The sequence below is a fragment of the Bison bison genome, unplaced genomic scaffold, assembly GCF_000754665.1.
Source record: "Bison bison bison isolate TAMUID 2011002044 unplaced genomic scaffold, Bison_UMD1.0 scf7180017864464, whole genome shotgun sequence".
Classification (NCBI taxonomy): domain Eukaryota; kingdom Metazoa; phylum Chordata; class Mammalia; order Artiodactyla; family Bovidae; genus Bison; species Bison bison.
The window spans coordinates 5,523,707-5,547,846 of record NW_011495025.1 but is presented as its reverse complement, the minus strand read 5'-3'; the positions used below and the strand labels follow the sequence as shown (position 1 = coordinate 5,547,846).

Here is a 24,140-nt window from a genome sequence, read left to right as displayed (position 1 = left end):
GTTGAGTGCTATCAAAGTGCAAACAAGTTTGGAATAGCATGCGTTTTCAGATAAATTAACCTAAGGCGTCACCACCACAAACAGTAGAGGGCTCTCTAACATCACACAGGAGATTCAAAAGCTGGCCCATTATTGCCGGGGTTGTTCCTTGGTTAAGTCCCCCATCATCCCCATGTTACCAAAGTTTACTTGTTTGCAAAAGAATATTCCAAAAACCAATACTTAGAAAGGCCAGATGGATTCTGTTGATAAGGGGTTCAGTGAAATTTTCCCATGCTGGATCACTAATATATGTTAATTAATACTGTTGCTATAAATCTTCTTAAAGAGCCATTGCAATTTGCAATTTGGTATATTTCACCATCATGAAATAAATATTCAATTATGTATATTGAATATCATAATTTGTTTGATGAAGTAATGAAAAGAGAGTTATACTGACATTACTGATTTCAGTTTCCCACTTTTATAAATAAATCAAATGGAAAAAGGGATGTGAAAGCAGATGACAATGCATTAAAATCAAAGGAATCTAGATTAGTCATTAGTGCACTTAACTTCATCTTCCATCATTAGTTTTTGTGGCCATAAGATGAGTTAGTGACTATCTGAAAGTTAATCTAGCAAATCAAAATACTACTGTGAAGTTGAGAGCTTTGTCATGGACATAAGAGTGAGTAAAGACTATTTCTTGGCCTATTGAAACCTTCTACATATAAAATGGAGATCCTCACCTACAGATCCACAATATCCAAGGAAAAAAAAATACAATGGAATATGAATCACGAAAAGCGCTTGAGGTATAAGTCTAGAGTCTAATAAACTATCTCTTTAGTGACAGAAAGTAAATTTGTTGTTGTTTAGTCGCTAAGTCTTGTCTGATTCTTTTGCGACTCCATGGACTGTAGCCTTCCAGGCTCCTCTGTCCAGAAGATTTTCCAGGCAAGAATACTGAAGTGGATTGCCACTTCTTTCTCCAGGGGATCCTCCCAGACAAGGAACCGAACTCGCGTCTCCTGCACTGGTAGGCAAATTCTTTACCACTGAGCCCACCAGGCAAGCGTCTTTAGCACTGAGCCACCAGGTAAACCCGGAAGGTAAATTTAGTACCTGAGAAAAACTTGTTTCAAATCTTTATATAGTTTCTCTACTTAATTCCGATATTATTCTATTTCCTTGGAAGCACTTTTTTAGCTGTCAAGAATATCAATACAATGCTACAGAGCACAAATATTTTAGTATTTCTAAAAATAACTAGAATAATTTAACCATCTCAATAGATGTATTATAAGATCTATCATTAGTTTAAGTCATTTTGAAGTGAGTTTTAAGAACTGAGTTCTTTACAGAGGATCAAATTTTAAACATTCAGCCTTTGCAGTTTTCCTAAAAATGGTAAGTTTCAACATAGTCACTTCCATCCTGGAGAAAGTCTGCAAATTATGTTAAGTTATAAACAGATAGTAAAATACATTAAAGGGAACCAAAGTATTTTACTTCCTTCTTAGCCTTCAATCTGTTATTCTCATCTTAGTTACTGATTAGCAGTAACAAATTTATCTTCTATATACTTTCACAACATGCTAAGAAAGGCTAAAAAGTCACTCATGGGAATTACAAGCTAAGTAGACATTGGGGTACAAATATGCCCTCTAAAAAGATCATACACTTATATGAGGTTAAATAAAACATAAGGTAATATTATCCATGCAGGCACATCTCTATTATCATGTTAATTATAATGTCCATTACTGAATTCACCACATGTAATTGTCTGGTAATGTGTCTGTGTCCTCACTAGCATGTGAGCTCTCTGAAGCAGAACTGTGTCTTCATTCCCTTAGTATCACTGGCAATACAGAGTGGTATTCAGTCATAAAGAAAACATTAAAAGACACTGTAAGTATCTTTTGTTTTAATATGTAACACTGACCGTCTAGTAAATGAAAACATCAATTAAGACAAAGACACTTCACATAAGGTCCTGATATTCCATATGTTATTCGGGGATGTTGAGCAGTATAGTGTTAGCATCTTACATATACCTGCCGTCAATGGCTTTATATAAGTTATAATCATTAACTAGAGTTTAGATCAGTGTTTCTCTGAGTGCGTGGACCATTTGTACCACACTTACTTTCAGGAAGCTTGTTAAAATGTCAATACTTCCCTGTCACACCCAGATTCAGATTCAGTAAGTCTAGGGAAAGAGAGGAGCAGGAAGACACTGATTTTAAAATAAGTTTCCCAGGTAATTCTCATGCAGCTAAAGTATGAGAAGCACTGGGCTCTCTGCTCAGTACAAACATGAGTGAGCATGAATTTCTCTTAACTGGTATTTAAAGTTATTCTTTCCCTCATCCACTGTTAATTCAGTTTCTAGCCCCTCTGTTCTTAAACAGAATGGAGCAATGCATTCGGCCCACAATGCAAGACTCTGCAACTTTCCTGCTCCAGGCAGGATAACAGTGGGGGTGGCTGGCAACAGTCACCTCTGCTAGAGATCACAGAAAGACACTGTAGCCAAAGACACTGTATTGGGCTTGGAAGAAGCAATTATGTGTAGGAACCAGAAAGCTTTCTACACAAGCGCTTAACTTCCCTTAACAAAGAGAACCACACAAGCCTACCTGTTCCTTGCCTTCAAGAGGTGTTTGATCACAGGCAGGCACAGGCTGAAGTGAGGATTGCAAGGTAACCAAATTAAATCCGCAGACATAGGGAGACAGTGAATACAGTGATCAGCAATCTTGAATGCAAATTCACATTATTCCTCTTACATAGGTTTATTTATAAGGACTAATAATTAATAAGGACTAAGGACTAATAATTTTGGAAGAAATTACGCTGATTCTATTCTAGCTTTCATCAACTTAACTCCCTAAACAATATTTTAGCAGAATACAGATCTATTTTCTTAACAGTTATTATATCATTGTGCAGCTTATTACAGAGTTCAGTTCTAGAAAGGATGTGCTTAAGACACTTAAGAACTGACACCGTTATAAGAAAAAATAAGCCCCCAGCTTTAAAGCTGGAAACTACATCAAGAGTCCAAAAAGTGTACATTAGTTTTTAGTCTTCTTGCAAGTTTCAAATGCATGGCACTTCCCACTGAATTAATATAAACAAATTTCAGATCTATCCATCAATCACTTTCTGCTCCCTTGGGTTATCAATTTTGGAAAAGGAATTCCAGGGACATCCGCATCAAGTTCCATTACAGTGCAGTTGTCATTACAGCGAAAGAAAAATAATTATACCATTTTATCTCACAGGGTACATCTGCAGGAACCATCTTGCAAATGAACACTCAACTTTGGTTTGCCTTATTTTCATATTAAAACATAACCGTCTGGTAAAATGGTTTTTAAAAAAGAAATTCATTTTTTGTCTAGGTTTCCCTCTTATGGATAAACCGTATTTACTACGTGACTTTTAAAATCACTTCCATTAATAAAACTCTCTATAGTTTTCTTAGAGGAAGCATTTACATAGAATCAAATGCCACAGCATGTACAGCAGTTGTAGCTGAAATAGTATAACATGATTGGCAAAAGAAATTCTAAAAATCCTAAAACATGACCTTGGGCAACTGAGGATTTACCCCAAGCCTCATCTTCTAGTCGTGAAACTGGAGGGCTAGACTCCGTCACCTCAGAGGTGACTTTCAGCTTCAACATTCCGGGACATCTTATTCACTTAATTTACCAACAGTGATCTTTTTTGACATGCCTTTTGTTTAAACTTACTTTTCTCTTCTTTAGTATAACTCCTCCACCCCACCCCCCAATCCATATTACAACCATTAATGAACAAAACAGAGCCTTGTGCTCAATCATTCTTACAGAGCAGTTTGGTTTGTTTGTTTAAAGGTGTCATCTGTGTAATAAACCTATCTAGAATTATTCATGGGGAAATAATATCTTTACATCTAGGTCCATGTATTATAAATTACTTATTGATAGAAAATCCTTGTCTAGATATAAAATTCAATGCAGAGGGCTCCTAAAATGCATTTTTAAAAGGTCTTTCCCCTGTCGTCATCCTTCAAAATGAGATTAGAGCTCACCACAGCTTCATAACATCACTTAGAAACTCATTCAGTTTCTAATTTAGTTTTATTTTAAGCATGCTCAATATATTCTTCAGTTTCTGTTTTTCTTCAGATGTCAAAGCTATTTTCTTATATTTATTTTTATTCTTCTTCACCGAACAGTGAAGAAGATAAGAAGTTGGGCATAAGTGCCAGCATAAGAAGCAATATGTTTACATTTTTCTGGTCTTGAGTTTGCAGCAGATTACTGAAAGATGCCAAGTATCGGCAAAGTTATATAGTTTTACACCACTCAGAAAATACGGAAGAAAAAACCCAAACAGGAAAGAATACTACCTTTGCAGAGGCATGATTTCACAAGCCATCCTTGTCTGTAAATTAGCAAGGGACCCTCACAACTGTCTCTTCCGCGCCTAGTGGGGGCGTCTGTGCAGGGACCGGGTGTTCACAGCGGCTGGGCCAGGCTGGGGGCGGGAGGTTGCGCCTCACCGCCGGAGAAGCAGCTTGCTCTGCAGTCTGCCAGCGTCCCGCTGCTCTCTGCCTCCAAACTTCTTCAAGCAGTGCTATTCGATCGCTGCCTCTCTTACATTTCCACTGCAGTCCACTTTGACCTCTGTTCCAGGGAAGCAGCTGAACCACCCAGCCAATCAGAGGAGCAGCTGCTGGAGGGCTTAAAGGCGCTGCTTCTTTTGCGGCGGCTGCTGCTCCTCCCCTGGCTCCTCAGCGGGCTTGCCTAATTCTGGTAACACGAAACTTTCCTCGGAGCCCTTCCACAGACGGGCTTGTCAGTCTGGGGAAACAACCAATAACTGCGGCAAGAGCAGAGTCCCTTGACTCCTCAGTACTGAGACTGCCAACAAGGAAATCCATTTGTCAAGGAAAGACACTGCCTCTGAAACTGAAGGTTTCTGTGACAGAAGGAATAAGCTGCGTCCTATCTCTTTTCTTCTTAAAAAAGAACAAAGAAAAAAAATCAAACCACTAACACTGAAAGGCGTGATACTCTTCCAGAAGGCACGCAGGCACTCTTCTAGACCCCTGCCCTACCCATATTTATTTCCTGCTGATGTTTACACTGCGGTGGCTACTAGTCACTGGTGACATCTCCCAAGGCACGTAGCTCTCATTTCTGGGGAGAACACACGTCCTAAGACTGACTGCTCAGGGTCTCAAGGGATCAATGTGACTATGTCCCATGGAAATATTTCAACTTATTATTTCTGCATTTTATCCTTATAAAATTGAATGTGTTTATTTAAATACCCATTTTCCTCTAAGAATATCACCAGCATATTTTTGGTAGGTTGGTTATTTATTGATTTTTTTTTTTTTTTTTACAGGTAACACCAAATCAGCTTCTCATAAGGGCTGCTAAATGCCTGTTAGTTACCTAACTTTCCTTTATTTTCCTCTTCAGTGGGGAATACTAATGTGTTGTTTTAGGAACATAACTGTTAATCCATAGGTTTCAAATACTGCAGAACAAACCTAGAAATATATTTTATTAAGCTTTCCTTCACAGCATAGGACTTGCTGAGAGTTACAACAAAGCCCAGAGCATCACTTTTAGTACAAGGGCAGAGGGCCAGAGTCCACAACATTCAGAAACAGAGGGGGCTTGTATGACCAAAAAGGTATCCTTTTCCCCTGTAGTTTTCCCCAGATTTCTTACAGATCACTCATAATTCTGAATTTAGAATACAAAGCCCTACTGTAAGCATCCACTCTCCTTTGCTATACCTACTAATAAAAATATTCACTGTCCGACTAAATACTCTATCATATTTATGATGATGGATTAGTCATCCTAAAAGTTATATTTAGAAATTATGATAGAATCAATAACTAAAATCAGCCATTTAAAACAATGGAAGTTTTAAGTGTTTTAAAGTAAATTCAGAACTTACTTTTATTGAAGGTATCAGTACAGTGTTTTGATTCTAGACTTAGAAACTCTAATCGTTCTCCAGCAACAATAATCTGGTTTTACGTATTTCTTACATTTTTTACCTTTCAAAAATGCATCTCTGTATCTTGCTTAACACTTCATTTCTGGAGATAGGAAATCACTGTTACATATCATGACATCATTTCACTGATGAGTAAACTTGGCACTAGAAAATGAAGCAATTTGGAAACTTCACATGGAAAGTTAGTGGCAGAACAGAAACTGGTTTCAGGATTGCTCAGGTCTGCTTCAGATCTCTTCTGTACAGCATAGTGCTTAATCTGTTCTACATGAGTTTTTAAAATATTTCATAGGATAACATATTTTTAGAAATAGTTAAAATTCAAGTGATAGAAACAATATCTTCTCTTTTAATTTTATGAATATATCAATACTGTATGGCTAAAAGAGACATAAGACCAATAATAAAGGACCCAGCATTACAAAAAATATGTTAACTCATATAATAATTTACATTCAATACATACTAGATGTAAAATACTAAATAGGAACATTCAAATTTTAATGTCAAATTTTAACATTTAAAATTTATCTGATTCCACATACATTTCCTGATAAATCTTCCTATCAACATCTCGCTAACATGCCATATTACGAGTGAGATGTCAGTGGTTATTTCTGAAAATCACCTAACACTATAACTCAGTAATTACCTGCCCTTTCAAGTCTCCATTATTTATTTATAATAATTCATCCTTTCACTTTTGGTTGATTTTCAGGGCATGACTAGATGATCATTTTTGAATTTATACTTGGCCCGCGGCTCCTCCTCTCAAACCACAACAGAGTCTGGATCACTGGGATAGCTTTATTACTCCACGGCCCACATCCTCATGTCAATCCCTCATTATCAGGTAGCAGAAGCTCCACTCTCTGAACCCCTGCAGTGCCAGTTTCTCAAACTTGGACTCCCGGACCACATTTCCTCCACACGCCCTGCAAGGTGCGCCTCTCATAACCAGCATACCGCGGCCTCCCCCACTCCCCCTCCTCCTCCTGAGCTCTCTCTTCAGCTCCACCTGTTTGTCCACATCTGCGGAGGACAACCTGCACCCAAACCGACGAGCACACAGCTTTAAAAAAAGATGCGTTGCTGGCTGTCCTTAGCATTCAGTTTTTCCAAAACAGGTTCACTAGCATCCTCTGCTTCTTCACCCTGTATACATCCTGCCAGCTGGGTGACCTACTGCCAGGCTGCTAAACATTGCAAAAGAAAGTCACAGAATGCTGGCAACTGGGTAGATTAAAAAGTCCTATTTAATCTTGGCCTGAACCTCAGTACTATGTGTCAAGCTTGTAGCTGTCTTTGATCTCTGACTGCATTCCCAAAGAAACTGCTGATTTCCAATACTACAGATCTGAACCTCTCTTATGTCACTAATTACTTTGCTTCCTAAATTTACGAAGAAAGTCAAGATCATCAAATATGAGTCTATTCCTTTGGTCTCTTTTGCATTAAGTGTTGAAGTACCACCACTAACACCTAACACACACACATATACACACACACACGTCCCTTGCTTGATTCTTTTTGATGTCTTCCTAGTCTAGGGGAACACATCCACACACACACACACACACACACACACACACACGCACACACACACACACATCCACACACACGTACACCTTGCTTGATTCTTTTTGACTTCTTCCTAGTCTAGGGGAACACATCCCCACCCACAGGACTCAAACTGCTTATCCATGTATTGAATCTCATCATTTTCTCTTCTCCCCCATCTTAAGTCTGTCCCCAGTCCGACAGGCACCCTAGCGAGTGCCCCCAGCCTTGAAAGCTTTCCCTCAGCACTCCTACCCTCTGGTGACGCAGTGCCATTTGCCTCCCCTTCCCACTGACAGGCTGCCCAAAGCCTACTTCTGCTCCTCCCACTTTCCCCGAAATTACTCCTCTGCCTCACACCGATGTACTGCAGACTTCACCACATGTCTGAAACTGCTTTTGAAGCCACCAATGCTCTTTTGGTCACTTAATCTAAATGCCTTGGCTTAGGTCTCGTTCTCCTCTTAACTTTTACAGAAACACCCATCTTCAGTTTTCTGAAAGTCTTTGGTTCTCTGTGATCTTTCCTGGGCATTCTCCAAGCGTCCTGATTATTCCATCCTCCTTTTATTTCATCTGTCTTCCCTCCTCTCTTATACCCTTTCCGCCTCATCTTCTAGCCCCACATCTTTCAATACAGGCACTCCATTAGAGTTTAATAAAGTGCACTCTGGAATTACGCTCCTAGGGATTGGATTCCAGCTCTACCACAGACAGGCAGCGTAAACTTGGGCAAGCTGTTTAAAAGCTCTGAAGTTGCTCTGAGGAATAAATGAGATCATGCATATAAAACACGTAAAATAGTTCCTGGCAAATAAGTGCTCAATAATTATTAGTATTATCACCCTAATCAACACGTTCAAAGCTTCATATTATCTGATTCCCCAATTCTCCTCCTCCTGGCCCCTCTTGTTAATGATGTTATGATTCTTTCTGTGCATCAGACTCAAAGCATGAGTCATCTTTACTCCTCCCTTTCCAAATCAACCAAATCTGTTGATTGTTCTGTCATGTCTCTTTACTCAGTGGGTCTTCGTCATCTACAGTATCATGATAACCTTCAGGATGATCTTTTTGCTTCCATTCAATCTCCAGTGAATACATTTCATTATTAGAGTGAATTTCCTACTGTGGTTGCGAACTGGATACTCACTGCTCTTCTGAAAAGCTTTAGGAGCTCCCAGCTACCTCTTAAATGAACTCCAATTCTTTTAATATGATGATTAAGACTGCTGATTAACCTCAATATTCTCCTCCAGATCAGCTGCTTATATCACCTAAGGAACCCAATCCAGATTTACCTGGACACCATTTTCAAATCTGTTCTGAACTTACCTATGCCAAACATCTACCCTTTGTTTAGAGTATTTTCCCATGCCATTTTTTCCTGGAAAAATTCTGTGCACTCTCAGAATTAGGCAAGATGAAACAAAACTCTTACCCATTTTAACTCAGACAGCCCTTTGCCCAGCACAATGTCTCTTTAATATTTGAATTTAAATATTTTCTCCCTATTGGAAAGAAAGTTCTCCAGGTAACAACTGTATTTTTCCTGCAGCCATTACACAGAGCAGACATCCAACAGTGCTGAATGAATGAATGAATATCAATCTCTCTTCAGAGTCTGAGCATAGCTTCTTTGATTAGATTTTCACTTATCAAGCAATGTTTCTACCTACTTTTTAAACATTTCCTATTTTAGGCTTTTGGTTTGTTTTTTGTAAGTCACTCAGTCATGGCCGACTCTTTGCAACCCCATGGACTGTAGCCTGCCAGGCTTCTCTGTCCATGGAGTTCTCTGGGCAAGAATACTGGAGTGAGTAGCCTTTCCCTTCTCCAGGTTTGCATCAGAGATAAAGTTGACACCTCTTTTAGATTCAAATGAAGGATAATGATAACCAATAACTAGTTAAAGAAATAAACTATTGGGGTTATACACTGGTGTGCTATCGTAGAGATGCATAAAGTAAGATTCTATCCAAAACTTTCAAAATCTTTTAAGCACTTTACATTACCCAATCTCTCCCAGGCTGTCTATTTCCTTTTCTACATTTCAGCTGGCTTGCAGACTTCTAATTTTCTTACATAACTTCTTCAGCAGATTCCAAGTGTTTGGCAATAGGTTTGTTTGCACTTGTGATATCAAGAGCAACAACTGCTCCAAAAATGATGTGGCTTCATTTGTTTGAATTTCAACATCAATTTGAAGCAACTGAAGAACTGAGAACATTTCTTGGCCACATTATTTTGTTTTCATATGCTGTTTTAACATCAGATTGATTTGTTTCCTAAGAAAAAATATGTTGAAATAATTTCTTTCTTACAGGTTTGGTAAGAAAGTACTTCTCAGGCAAAGTTTCTTCCTCATATTTTTATCAATCTTTATAAATTGCACTAAAGAGCAAAACCTTCCACAAGATGCTCACACAGTATTCATAAATGGTAATGACTAAATCTGACAGGAGTTTTGTAATTATGAAGCCAGGATTTTTAGGGTACATATAATTTAGATACCTGGTACCACTGCACAGGATTCTGACTAAACTTGCTCTCCAGCAATCAGGGTGAGAACACTAGTGAAGTCCAGGGCTCATCAGCAGATAGGATCATTATCGACCACAGCCAGTGTCAAAAATAAAGGCGAGAAGGGAGAAGAAACTGAAGGGGTGGTGCATGAAGGTTATCAGCATGTACTGAGAAGTTATGCTGTGTTCATTTTAATAGTTGTGCAAATGAAGAAGTTATCTTCAGCATGCAGATAGCAAGTGGCTGATATGAAGCTGGCATCTGAATGCCACAGCATTTCCACGATATGAAAGCTTTTAAAGATGATAAAGCATTATGTTTACTCATCAATAGCACACATTATCAACTGGCTACAGGAAAGAAAGAATCCTTTCTTTTGGTCTGAGTTGTATATTTAGGTGAGTGCAAATATATTAAATAAGGGCTTCCCAAGTGGCTCAGTGGTAAAGAATCCTCCTGCAATGCAGGAGACGCAGGTTCAATCCCTGAGTCGGGAAGATCCCTTGCAGAAGGAAATAGCAACCTACTCCAGTATTTTTGCCTGGGAAATCCCATGGACAGAGGAGCCTGGAGGGCTACAGTCCCTGGGGTCACAAGAGAGTCGGACATGACTTAGCGACTAAGCAATAACTACATACAGTGTAATAATGGATGTCAGAACCAAAGACAGACAGTGGACCAGAACAAACCTCTTTTGCTACTCTGAGTCAACAGAGTATGAGAGTGAGTGAGTGAGTGCATGTGTGTGTGTGTTGTGTAATGGTAGAAGACAGCTTTGTTGCAGTAGGTGAAGGAAGTGGTTGGCATGGGGTATCGAGGGGAAGAGGAACAAACAGAAAAGATGGAAAATTAAACTTTGTATTTTAAATTGTATTCCTCTAAGAAATAAATACATGGAAATGACAGGTAGACTATCAACTGTTTTTATGTTAAAAAAAAAAAAAAAACTATAGCATTTCTTAACTCAAAGAATGATTATAAAGCCTCATAAAAGATTTATTTTAGAAAGCAAAACAGTGACATTTAAAGCAGGTTCATGCTAATAGGAATAAGAAATTTCTAGTTAGGTAAACTAATTTTCTTTAGTTACAGCGGAAACAAAGATGCTTGCTTTACTTAAGGCCCAAATAAAAAATAATTAATAAAATCAACATAATTAAAATATTTCATTACTTATTTGAATTGTTTAGTATATAATTAAAGAGTGCTGGAAAAAATCCCATGGGGATAGAAATTATGTAATTGTTTTTTCAAAGACAAGCTGCATGCTAAGTCGCTTCAGTTGTGTCTGACTCTTTGCAGCCCTATGGGCTATTGCTGGCCAGGCTCCTCTGTCCATGGAATTCTCCAGGCAAGAATACTGGAGTGGGTCACCATTTTCTCTTCCAGGGGATCTTTCTGACCCAAGAATCGAACCCGCGTCTCCTGCATTACAGGTGGATTCTTTACCATAGAGCCACAGGAGAAGCCCCTTTTTCCAAAGACACACCTCTTTAATTCTAATGATAGATCTTGCTTTTAAAATGGTGTATGGAGTTGTTTCATTAAAACACACCTGAGGCCTTGGTGGAGCCCACAGTGGCACCCACAGTTCACTTATTTGGGTTTTAGGCTCCTGTAGAGCTGCCATAGCGGGTAGAGGGCAAGGCTGAAAGGCTCCACAGCTGGAGAGGCACCACTCAGGGTTCCCCTTTCCACCCCATTGACACCTTGACTTCACTAACTGGTTCCAGCATTTCCAATACAGGCATCAAAACTTTCACCAGAAAGACTGACAAATCAAAAGACAAGTAGTTATAGTACCTACTCATGGGGAATATAGCCAAAAACTGAATATAGTATATTATAATAAATATAGTACCTACTCATGGGGAATATAGCCAAAATATTGCATAAAAACTGAAAATGGAGGACAACCATTAAAATTGTATAAAAATAAATAAAAAGAAAAAAGACAATTGCAATCTATGGTACATAAATACACAATTATATAGAAATTCATACAGAAGCTCTATTTCTTCTTTAAAAAAGAATTTCTTCTAACAACAGAGGGACTGCAATCTCTTCATAAAAAGTGGTTAAAAATAAATTCTTTGAAACAACTTACATAATTGTTCTCCAACTTTCTGGGACAGGGAAAAATCCACATTTTTGCCAGATGGAATCTCAGTTAGTGACCACTGCCAATAAATAAGTGCTTGAGCACATTTTCTTGGAATGGGACTCCCTGGGCATGACTTTCTCCAAATCTCCCTCAGGAGCCCAGATAATAGCATTTCTGTTCTCACAAAATAAGTCATGCCCCACACAACAGCTGCTACCACACCTGAGATCAGCTGCCTGAGACTGTCCCAGTGACCTTTCACCCTGTTAAATGATATTTCCTGCAGAGGCGAAGCTGACTTCAGCAGGGCTCCCTTTGAGAAATGCCAAAATTATTTACTGTGATATGGTAACTGTTTGGTAATCACTGTTGATTCTGTATCCCTCAGACATAAACTCTTCATCTTTCTGAGACATAAAATACTGACCATGAGCAAAAAATATCTCAATGGCAATACACTAGCTGGTAAAATTATTTTATCATAAAGTGGAATGCTTTGCTTTCAAGCATACAATAAATGAATAAATGAAAATATATTAAGAAGAAAATAAGAGGAAATAGTGATCATTTGTATTACCAATAATAGGTCACATTTAAAAAAAAATCACATAAATAAAGCAAATTAACATAACAAAATAAAAACAAACTCACAGATACAGAGAACAAATTAGTGGTTACCTGTGGGGAGAGGAAAGAGGGGAAGGGCAAAATAGGAGTAGGGGATCAAAAGGTACAAACTGTTAGGTATAAAATAAGTTAGGAGGAAATATTATATAGCACAGGGAATATAGCCACTATTTTACAATAACTTTAAATGGAGAATAATCTATAAAGATGTGAATTGCTATATTGTACACTTTAATTGTATAACACTGTAAATCAACTGTACCTCAATAAAAAAAAAAATTAAAAAATCACAGTAGTGGTGCCCTAAAGTGTCAACATCCCTACAGCATTTTAAAGGATCTGACTTTAAAAATTTATTTGAAATTCAACACTTCAGAGAACTGACCCATTGCATTAAATAACTGCATAAATATCTTCTTTTTCTAGTGCTATTCATGTGTAGAGCATTATTAGAATTCATAAATGAATCCAAAAACTTTTTCCTCATTGAATTTTAGTACTGAATTTAGTACAGAGTTAGATAACAAAATTTCAAATAAATTAGGACCTATAAATAAATACATAAAGTTAATAAAAGCAACAGTCTCCTCCAAATAGGCAATGCAGTTAATTCATTATTTAAAAAGAAAAAAATGCATTGAAAAGTGAGTTCTAATTTCATAATAGGTTTCCAAAATGTTGCTTCAGGAAGACAACTCTAAATTGTAAAATAAACCAATTTGAAAAGTCTGGAAACAACCTAGTAAAATATGTTTGGACAAATATGAGTACCTCTAGAAATATTAGCCTAGACTTCAAGTCACTCTATATGAAACAGATAAATGGGAGAGTGTGGCCAAACCAAATGATAACTGAATGGATACTGTGTCACAAAGAGAAGCTTAAATGAGATAATATTGCCTCTCTCATTTTTGGTAAGTTCACTATACCTGTTCTTTTCCATGTTCCTCACCCCTCCCCATAGTTAAAATTTTTATTAGTTAATTTCTGAATGGGAGCTTCCCAGGTTGGTGCTAGTAGCAAAGCATCTGCCTGCCAGTGCAGGAGATGCCAGAGACACAGGTTTAATCCTGTTCAGTTCCTTGGGTTGGGAAAACCCACTGGAGTAGGAAATGGCAACCTGCTCCAGAATTCTTGCCTGTAAAATCCCATGGACAGAGGAGCCTGGCAGGCTATAGTCTAGGGGGCTGCAAAGAGTCAGACACAACTGACTGCCTGAACACACACACACACACACAGCCTCTGGATGACAGCTTTCATAGTAGGTTATGGATTTTGGTCTTTCCCACAATAAATACAGATTATACAGAACTGATCTTCCCAAAACACTACTGTAATATCAAAAAGCTTTAATTGCTTTTCATAGCTTAACAAAGTAAAACTGAAATTCTATTCACACACACAAACTGTGGAAAATTCTTCAAGAGATGGGACTACCAGACCACTTTACCTGCCTCCTGAGAAATCTGTATGCAGGTCAACAAGCAACAGCTAGAACCAGACATGGAACAATGGACTGGTTCCAAATTGGGAAAGGAGTACGTCAAGGCTATATATTGTCACCCTGTTTATTTAACTTATATGCAGATCACATCATGAGAAATGCTGGACTGGGTAAAGCACAAACTGGAATCTAAATTGCCAGGAGAAATATTAATAACCTCAGATAGGCAGATGACACCATTCTTATGACAGAAAGTAAAGAGGAACTTAAGAGACTCTTGATAAAAGTGAAAGTGAAGTCGCTCAGTCGTGTCCGACTCTTTGCAACCCCATGGACTGTAGCCTACCAGGCTCTTCTATCCATGGAATTTTCCAAGCAAGAGTACTGGAGTGGGTTGCCATTTCCTTCTCCAGGGGATCTTCCCAACCCAGCGATCGAACCTGGGTCTCCACACTGCAGACATACGCTTTACCATCTGAGCTACCAGGGAAGCCCTGAAAGTGAAAGAGGAGAGTGAAAAAGCTGGCTTAAAACTCAACATTCAAAAAACAAAGATCATGGCATCTGGTCCCATCACTTCACAGCAAATAGAGAGGGAAACAGTGGAAAAAGTGAGAGACTTAATTTCTTGGGGCTCCAACATCACTGCAGATGGTGACTGCAGCCATGAAATTAAAAGATGGTTGCTCCTTGGAAGAAAAGCTATGACCAACCTAGACTGCATATTCCAAAGCAGAGACATTACTCTGCTGACAAAGGTCCGTCTAGTCAAAGGTATGGTTTTTCCAGTAGTCATGTATGGATGTGAGAGTTGGACCATAAAGAAGGCTGAGTGCCGAAGAATTGATGCTTTTGAACTGTGGTGTTGGAGAAGACTCTTGAGAGTCCCTTGGACTCCAAGGAAATCAAACCAATCAATCCTAAAGGAAATCAACCCTGAATATTCATTGGAAGGACTGATGCTGAAGCTGAAACTCCAATACTTTGGCCACCTGATGCAAAGAACTGACTCATTGGAAAAGATCCCGATGCTTGAAAAGATTGAAGGCAGGAGGAAAAGGGTATGACAAGGATGAGATGGTTGGATGGCATCACTGCCTCAATGGACATGAGTTTGAGCAAGCTCTGGGAGTTGGTGATGGACAGGGAAGCCTGGCGTTCTGCAGTCCACAGGGTTGCAAAGAGTTGGACACGACTGTGTGAATGAACTGAACTGATTCACAATACAGCAGGGCCCTTCTGCTTCTCCATATCCACATATATTATTACCCTCTCCTTCACATGAATGGCAGGTCCAGGTTGGCTGAACTGCACATGGTTACAGATGTGCTCTGCTGTCCATTTGTTCCTGTTCAGGCATTTCTCTTAGCCTGGAATCCCCCTTTTGAACCCATATCCACTCATCCAGATAAAACTCAGCCTGTTTGGGCTTCTCATCACTGCTCTTTCGAATTCCACCACCCAAGGGATTTTATCCTCTTAAATGAGTGAAGCCATAATTGTTAAGTCCAAAGTCAGTTCAGTTGTATCTCTATATGATTTCTCTAAAATCTAACAGTTTATATCTAACAATCTATATCTCTCTTGAAACATTTGTCATCCTTTATTTAAAATATAACAGACATTATTTCTTGTTGCAAATTATATAATCTATACTCACAGAGAAAATTTAGAAAATACAGAGAAAAAAGAATATAAAAGTCAAACACAATCCCATTACTTACATAAGCATTATTTAATATGATTCTATGTCCTTTCATTTTTCTCTATTTAGATATAATTTATATAATTACATAAAGATGGGACAATGCAAAGTATTTAATGCCAGCAAACTATGTACATAAAAATGGATGAAATGGTAAATTTTATGTATATTTTACAATAAAAGATAAGGATTATGCAGTATGTACTATTTTATTACACTACATTTAATAACCAGTAAAATATTTCTATAACATTTCTACTCCTCAAAAATATTTTTATGCTTCTTATATTCCTATCCACAATGACAAGTTTAATCATTTGATTCAAGTAGTGATTTCATAGATTTTTCCACTATAAAAGAATGTTTTCTCTTTGAAATGAAAAATTATCTGTGAGATGATGATTTGAGACTGAAAATTTAGATGCCAGATATTTGAGCATATACCTCAAAGGGAGAGCCAACAGAACTTGCTGATGAATCAGTTGAGAAAAATAGAGGAATAACAAATTTTTGGCCTCAGTAACTGGGTGAATTGGAGAAGGAAATGGCAACCTACTTCACTGTTCTTGCCTGGATAATCCCATGGACAGAGGAACCCAGCAGGCTATAGTCCATAGGGTCACAAAGATTTGGATACAACTTACCGGTTAAACAATAATTTTAAAGTCTACCATGCATTTAGTGGGGCTTCCCAGGTGGTGCTAGGGGTAAAGAGCCTGCCTGACAATGCAGAAGACAAAAGAGACACAGGTTTGATCCCTGGCTTGGGAAGATCGCCCAGAAAAAGAAACAGCAACCCAATCCAGTATTCTTGCTTGGAAAATCCCATGGTCAGAGGAGCCTGGTGGGCTATAGTTCATGGGATCGTAAAGACATGGACACAACTGAAGTGACTGATCACAGCTCGGTGAATGGTACAAATTATTAAGATGGGGGAAAACCTGGGTAGAAATGAGATTGTCTTTTTTTAGGCAGAAGTGTAAATGAGGAGTTTTGCTTTATATAGATTGAGTGTAATACGCTCATTCAATATCCAAGAACATTTATCAGGTAGCCAATAGGCAGGGCTGACATCATGGGAATATGAAATATGCAGTTTCCCATGGACAATGCACACAAAGCCCCATATCTGTTTTATGCTCTGCTGCTGCCATCTTAAAATTCTCATTTTTTTAACAGAGGGTTCCACATTTTTGCTTTGCATTGGGGGGTACCCCAAGGTTAAGTAGCTTTTCCTATCAAATGGATATAATACTTTGGAATATAATTATACTGAGAGGTTGGAGCTGGAAGTATAATTTTGGAGGTCATAGGCCTGAACGTGGTATTCAAAACTGTGGACCTGGATGAACATACCCATGATAAGCATAGCTTGAGAAGAGGTCATAGGACTGAGCCTTTCCATGTTCCAACTTTGAGAGGTCTGGAAAAGACAGATTTTGCAAACAGGACTAATAAAGGGTGTCTAATAAGATCAGAGGAAAATCAGGACAGTGTAGTATTGCAGAAGCAAAGTGAAGAAAGTGCTTCAAAACAGTCATTAGTTCGGTCAAATCCTGCTAAGCGAAGAGTAAAATGAAAACAGTAGACTGACCTTTGGATTTGGCAAGATGGAGATTGTTGGTGTTCCTGACAAGCACAATTTCAGTGGTGTGTGGGTTGAAGAAAGAAATGGGAGGAAAGGCTATGGAGACAGCAAGTACATACAATCCTTTACCAGAGCTCTAAAAATGAAGAGGGATATTGTTCCTAGGGAGGATTAAAAAATACTGAGAGCTATTATAAAATGCTTCTATGCTGATGGGAAAACTCTGGAAAGGCGAAATTGATGTCATAGAGAAAGGAAGTGATTATTCTAACTTAGTCCTTGAGTGAGTGAGAGAGAATGGGGTTCAGAGTACCAGCACAGGGTTGACCCCAGAGAGGTACAAGTTCAGTTCACCCACTGAGAAAGAAGAGAAGGCAGAGTGTAAGGGTACAGCTATGGATACACTGGTAGATTGGGGAGGCAGGAGATAAGTCTTTCTTAATTGCTGTGTGAAATAGGACAAAATCTTTGGATTGTGCTATAACATTTTATAAATCTAAGCCATGCTTATTTCTCTACTAAAGTGAAATTCATGTTTTCAGAAAACAAATGTGGTGAGAAAAGAGCTACTATGTTTAGCTTTGTTTTTGTTATTCTAACATCAGACTTAGATGCTTGACAAAGAAACCAAAAAGACAATTTAATGGGAAGGGAATAATCTTTTCAACAAATGGTGGTGGGGGCAAATGAATATCCACATGTGAAATAATGAAACCGGACCTGTGCTTCACACCGTATCTAAAAATTAACTCAAAAGGAACGAAATATATAAATATAAAAGCAAAACTATAAAACTCTTGGAATAAATCATAGATGTAAATCTTTGTTTTTGCATTAGGCAACGGTTTCTTGGATAGGACATCAAAATCATAACAAAAGAAAGAAACAGATTAACTGGACAATAAAGACATAAAGACTTTTGTTCTTCAAATGATACTATCAAAAAAGTGAAAACACAACCCACAGAATGAGAAAATATTTGAAAATCATGTATCTGATAAAGGTTAGTATTCAGAACATATAAAGAATTTTTCCAACTCAACATAAATGACAAATAACCCAATTTTTAAAAAATGGACAAGGAATTTGAATGGACATTTCTCCAAAGAAGATATACAAATGGCTAATAAACACATGAAAAAGTGCTCAACATCATTAGTCATTAGGGAAACACAAATCAAAACCACAATGAGAGACCGTTCCACACCCATCAGAATGATTACAATAAAAAGACAATTACAGGCGTTGGTAAGGATGTGAAGAAACTGGAAACATCATACATTGCCAATGGGAATGCAAAATGAAGCAGTCACTTTGAGAAACAGCTTATCAGTTCTTCAAGAAATCAAACAGACTTACCATATGATCCAGAAATTCCATCCCTAGGCATATACTCAAGAGAACAGAAAATATGTCCAGAGAAAGACTTGCACACAAATATTCATACTAGCATTATCTGTAATAGCCCCAAAGTGAAAGCAATCCCAATGTCCATCAACTGATGAATTAAAAATGTGGTGTACACATTAATACAATGGGATATTATTTAAGTCATAAGGAATGACATACTGATATTTCATTCATATGAATGAACCTCTAAAGCATATGATAAGTGAAAGAAGGTAGATCCAGAAGGGCATGTATTCTGTGATTCTACTTATACGAAATGGCAAGAGTTAATGGGAGCTTCCTAGAGGAGATGAAAATTGACCACTGACAAAGTGGAATAAGGACACTCCAGATAAAGAGAACACATCAAGAAAGATACAGATGTGTGGAACCACTGGGATATATGGTTAATGTGGTTGCAATGTAACCTGGGTTTAGTAGAATAAAGAACTGATAAAGAGTAAGTCAAGAAGATTGGATGAGCCGGGTTTCTAAAGGCCTTGAATGACTTGACATTTATTCAGTGAGAAGTCCTCTTTGCTTTTATAACATATCTATTATGTCACTTTTAAACCTTCTGCATTTCATACCATTGTTAACCACATATAAGTTGCCTCACTTAATGGACTAGGAGACCCCTGAACGTTAGAGACTGTTCCCTAGTCCTCTTTGACTTCTCAGGGCCCAGCACAAAATGTGCAGTACAAAGAATGTGCCCAATAAAAGCTTGTAGACTTAGAATTACTAAAATAATTTCAACGAACACCACAGCAGTCCTGATATACTCTGGTAATTTACATGCTACTGGGAATGATCTGCAAACATCATAATAAATTTCTTTAGCATTATTTACCTTCCCTTTCACCAACCACTCATACTATAAATATTTTAGTAAAAAAAAAAAAATTCAAATTGAAATTTGCATTCTAGTGAAATGCAAAAACTTGAATAGAGCAACTGTATTGAGTGGCAGACTTGGTGAATGGATAAATTGCTGTTTTTAATCATCAAAATAACTAGAGAAGTATTAGAGACTTTGATTTTAAATTATAGGGAAAAAGGTGATTAAAAATACTAGAAATATGTTTAATAGTTATTCAATGTATATGAGAGAGTTTATCTAAGATGACCCTGGAATATTTATTATGGGAGCTAGTGGCGGTAAAGAATAGATTAGGGAACTATCTTTAGAAATAGAGTTAGATATTTTTATCTAATACAGCCTGGGGCCTTGGGGACATTTCAAACCTACTTTCCTATAAATCTTTGTTATGAAGGCCAAGGAGTCTGAACACTTCAAAAAATAGTAACTCTGTAAGTCAACTGTGTGGTTAGGCTTACCACTATGCTTTTCACAAAGTGGTTTTTAGACTTTCCTTTCCTCATACGGGACTTATCGCAGGAAACCTTGCGGAGTCAGCAGCACATTTATATTTGGTAGTTTTTCAAATTACACTGTACATGATATGCTTATGAATCTTGTAGCTAAGAATCCTAATTTTATTTCAGCCTTACTTGTCACTTAAAAATTTGCAAACATTTTTTCCAAGTAGCAGAGAGTGAAGCATTCCAGGGAACAGATAAGACGTTCAGGAAGTAACTGGAGTGCCCTTTATGAAGTACAAACACAGGATAATTATGGCTGCTTTCTGGGGCTGGCTGGACTTCAGAAATGAAGAAAGTCATAGCTAACTGCCAGGATTAATAGATAAGCTATCTTGAAGGACAATGGGTACAGCGAATATTATTGAATACTGATTAATTATTAATCATTAGACATCTGAATCTTATGAGATCTACTACTGTAATGTGACTAAAATATGAAGAATCATCTAGCAAACATTACAAGACACAGTTTCTGCCACAAGGGTGGAGAGCTGCACACAGAGGTAATGAGCCTCATAGAACAATGAACTTCTCCTACATAAATAAGCAGCACATCACTGATAGAAATGCACCATCAGGGCCAGAGACCCATCCCATGGGAAGACAGCACAGAAAGTTAGTGAGGATGATGAGAGAGTACAGCTGTCTGGAATTCTGTGGCATCTTCAAGCGTGGGCAGTACAGGGTTCCCTTGGGAACGTTTCCCGAAGAACACTTTCCAAGGACCATAGGAAAGAGAACTGACACATAAAATTCTACCATTTTAGAATCAGACCTCAATCTCAGAGAAGTTTAAGTCAGTCAAGATAAAGATAGTAGAATTTAAATTCAAATTGAGCACCTATAATAATATTACAAGAATAATGACTATAGCAGGATCGGCTAAGTGTATGACTAGTAGGTACTATCATGAATGCAAAAAAAAAAAAAGCAAAACCTAGTAAGACTCAGTCCCTCTAATTCAGAAAGTCACAATCAGGTTGAAGAGAGAAGTATAAAGACATGAAAGGTGAAGTAAATCAAGGTAGAAGGTAGGTGGGAAATGACTGGAAAACAATCAGAAGACATATATTAATCTCAGCCTGTCAACTAACTACGTGATCTTCAATAATTCACCTAACTCAATAAATACCTGTTAAATGAACAACCTTTTAAGAATCATGGTTTCTTCATCCAAGGTTACTTTTCAGACCTGAAATATTTTTACAGGGTCACCTGACAAAACTGTAACGCAGACCAAAATGTTACATGTATGCTATGTAATTTTTTCTAACATTACCGAGGTATAATTGACAAATACAAATTGTATATCTTTAAGGTATATAAGTGTGATCTGGCCCTGATGGTATACATTGTAAGCTGATTACCACAAACAGGCAAATTAACATATCCATCATCTCACGGCTACAGTTTAGTTTTTCTGGTGAGACCAATTAAGATTGACTCTCTTAGCAAATTTCAAGTATACAACACAGTACTGTTAACTATCATCAAGCAGAGCATTAGATGCCCAGAGCTTACTTATCTTCTAACTGAATATTTTAACCCTTTTTCTGAAGGACAGTTTTGTCAGACTGTCCTGGTTGGCAAATTTTTCTTTCACAAGAAAAATATATCATCCTATTTGCTCCTGGCCTACAAGGGTCATGCCAAAAAATCCACTTACAGCCTTCTGGGGTTGCTTTGTATGTGGTGAGTTGTTTTCTGTCATACTCCTTTCAAGAGTCTTTTTTGGCCTTTGACTTCTGACAATTTGTATAACATGTTCCAAAGTAACCTTGTTCTGGGTTCTTTTAGCTTCATCTGGATATCCATATCCTTTTTAAGATTCAGAAATTTTTCAGCCATTATTTTTAAAATAAGATTTCTTCTTTCTTTCTCTTTCTCCTGTTTGGACTTCTAAGTCGTGTATATTCATTTCTTTAATGGTGTTCTCTAGGTCTTGAATGATTTTGTCACACTTTTGCATTCTTTTTTTTTTTGTTCCTACAACTAAAGCTAAATAACCTATTTTCAAGTTGGCTGATTCTTTATTCTTCACAATTAAGTCTGCACTGTTGAAACTCTATCAAATTTTTGGTTCTGTCATTGTAGTCTTCAGCTCTAGGATTTCTGTTTGACTCCTTTCATGGTTTCTATTTCTCTATTATACTCCTTGATCTATTAAGTACTGTTTTTTAAATTTTATTTAGTTGTCTATCAATGTTCTCTTGCATCTCAATAAGCTTTTAAAACATAATTTTAAAAAATTCTTTTTAGAAAACTTGTCTATTTCCATTTACTTGGTTTGGTTATTGGGGCTTTACTAGTTTCCTTTTGTGATATCATGTTTGTCTGATTCTCCATGATCTGTGTAGCCATGTATTGGTATCTGTGCATTTGAAGGAGCAAACACATCTTCTGGTCTTTATAGATTGGTTTTGGCAGGTAAACACATTCTTCTGTTGGGTTCCTGGGCTGACAGAATTGCCTCTGGGATTTCAGTGAAGCAGAATTAAAGCCAGGCCATTTCAATTATGGTTTCCTCGGGTATATGCCCAGTAGTGGGATTGCTGGATCATATGGCAGTTTTACTCCTAGTTTTTTAAGGAATCTCCACACTGTTCTCCATAGTGGCTGTATCAATTTGCATTCCGACCAACAGTGTTAGAGGGTTCCCTTTTCTCCACAGCCTCTTCAGCATTGATTGTTTGTGGACTTTTTCATGATGGCCCTTCTGACCAGGGTGCAATGATACCTCATGGTAGTTTTGATTTGTATTTCTCTAAAAATGAGCAACATTCAGCATCTTTTCATGTGTTTCATTTCTTGTTAAAACATATCCACTTCTCCTCACTCCAATATTTTTTTGTATTTGTATTTTTCAAAACAATGTTACCGAGGTGTATTTACATATCATAAAATCTACCTTTTCAAGTACACAGTTTAATGATTTTTAGTAATTTTACCAAGTGGTGTAGCTATCACCCTAAAAGAGTTTCAGAACGTTTTCACTGCCTTAAATAAGGCTCCTCTAATGGCACCCCACTCCAGTGCTCTTGCCTGGAGAATCCCAGGGACAGAGAAGTCTGGTGGGCTGCCGTCTACAGGGTCACACAGAGTCGGACATGACTGACGCGACTTAGCAGCAGCAGCAGCAGGCATGTATAACTAATCTCCTATACATTCACAGTCCCCTCCTGGCTTCCAGACAATCACAAATCTACCTCTGTTTCTATAAATTTGCCTTTTCTGGCCATCTCATATAAAGGGAATCGTACAACATACATACAGTTTTTTGACTCTACACTTTGACTTTACAGAACAAAACTAGAAATTTTTTTTGGCCTTTAAGAAACATCACACATTCAAGGAAATGCATAACCTTTCAAATAAAACATTATAATAAATATTGTTAAACATATAAAAGACTAGAAATATTAATCCTAAGTTCTAAAATTAAATTCTGAAAATAATATAGTACAGTGTTAGAAACATGAAAAATGATCATTTATCTATGTCACATGTTGAAATAGATAATATTGCTATCCCTGAAATGTTAAATCATTTTAACATCTTAAACTTTACATATACTGTGTATTTTTCCTTTCTCTTTTTAGGATGGATGTGTGACTTTCTCTTCCAGAAGAATTTTTAAACAGCCTGCTTACTAACATACAAGTTAATACTTAGAGTTTAGTTCTTGTGTAAATGACAAAACAAGCACTGTTCTTGATATTTTTAAAAGGAGCAAAATAAGATTACTACCATGTAGGGAGAAGAACTGGAATGTTCCAGACTTGCT

At 37.5% G+C, this 24,140-nt stretch overlaps 1 protein-coding gene across 11 annotated transcripts in view; it reads right to left on the bottom strand.

The window, feature by feature from the left end:
- Positions 1-24,140, bottom strand: part of FAM13A (family with sequence similarity 13, member A) — a 338,691-nt gene that overhangs the window by 97,361 nt on the left and 217,190 nt on the right. For 2 of the 11 annotated variants that reach the window (XM_010860162.1, XM_010860163.1), the window contains exons 1-2: positions 4,394-5,826; positions 2,631-2,675 (exon numbers count right to left, since the gene is read on the bottom strand). The exons of 7 other annotated variants lie outside the window; for them this stretch is intronic. In XM_010860162.1, the coding sequence (XP_010858464.1) occupies positions 2,631-2,675; positions 4,394-4,422 (74 nt within the window). In that variant the 5' untranslated portion in view covers positions 4,423-5,826. Of the gene's footprint in view, positions 1-2,630; positions 2,676-4,393; positions 5,827-24,140 lie in introns of those variants that run through there. 2 more of the 11 variants (XM_010860164.1, XM_010860166.1) reach the window with 1 other exon arrangement.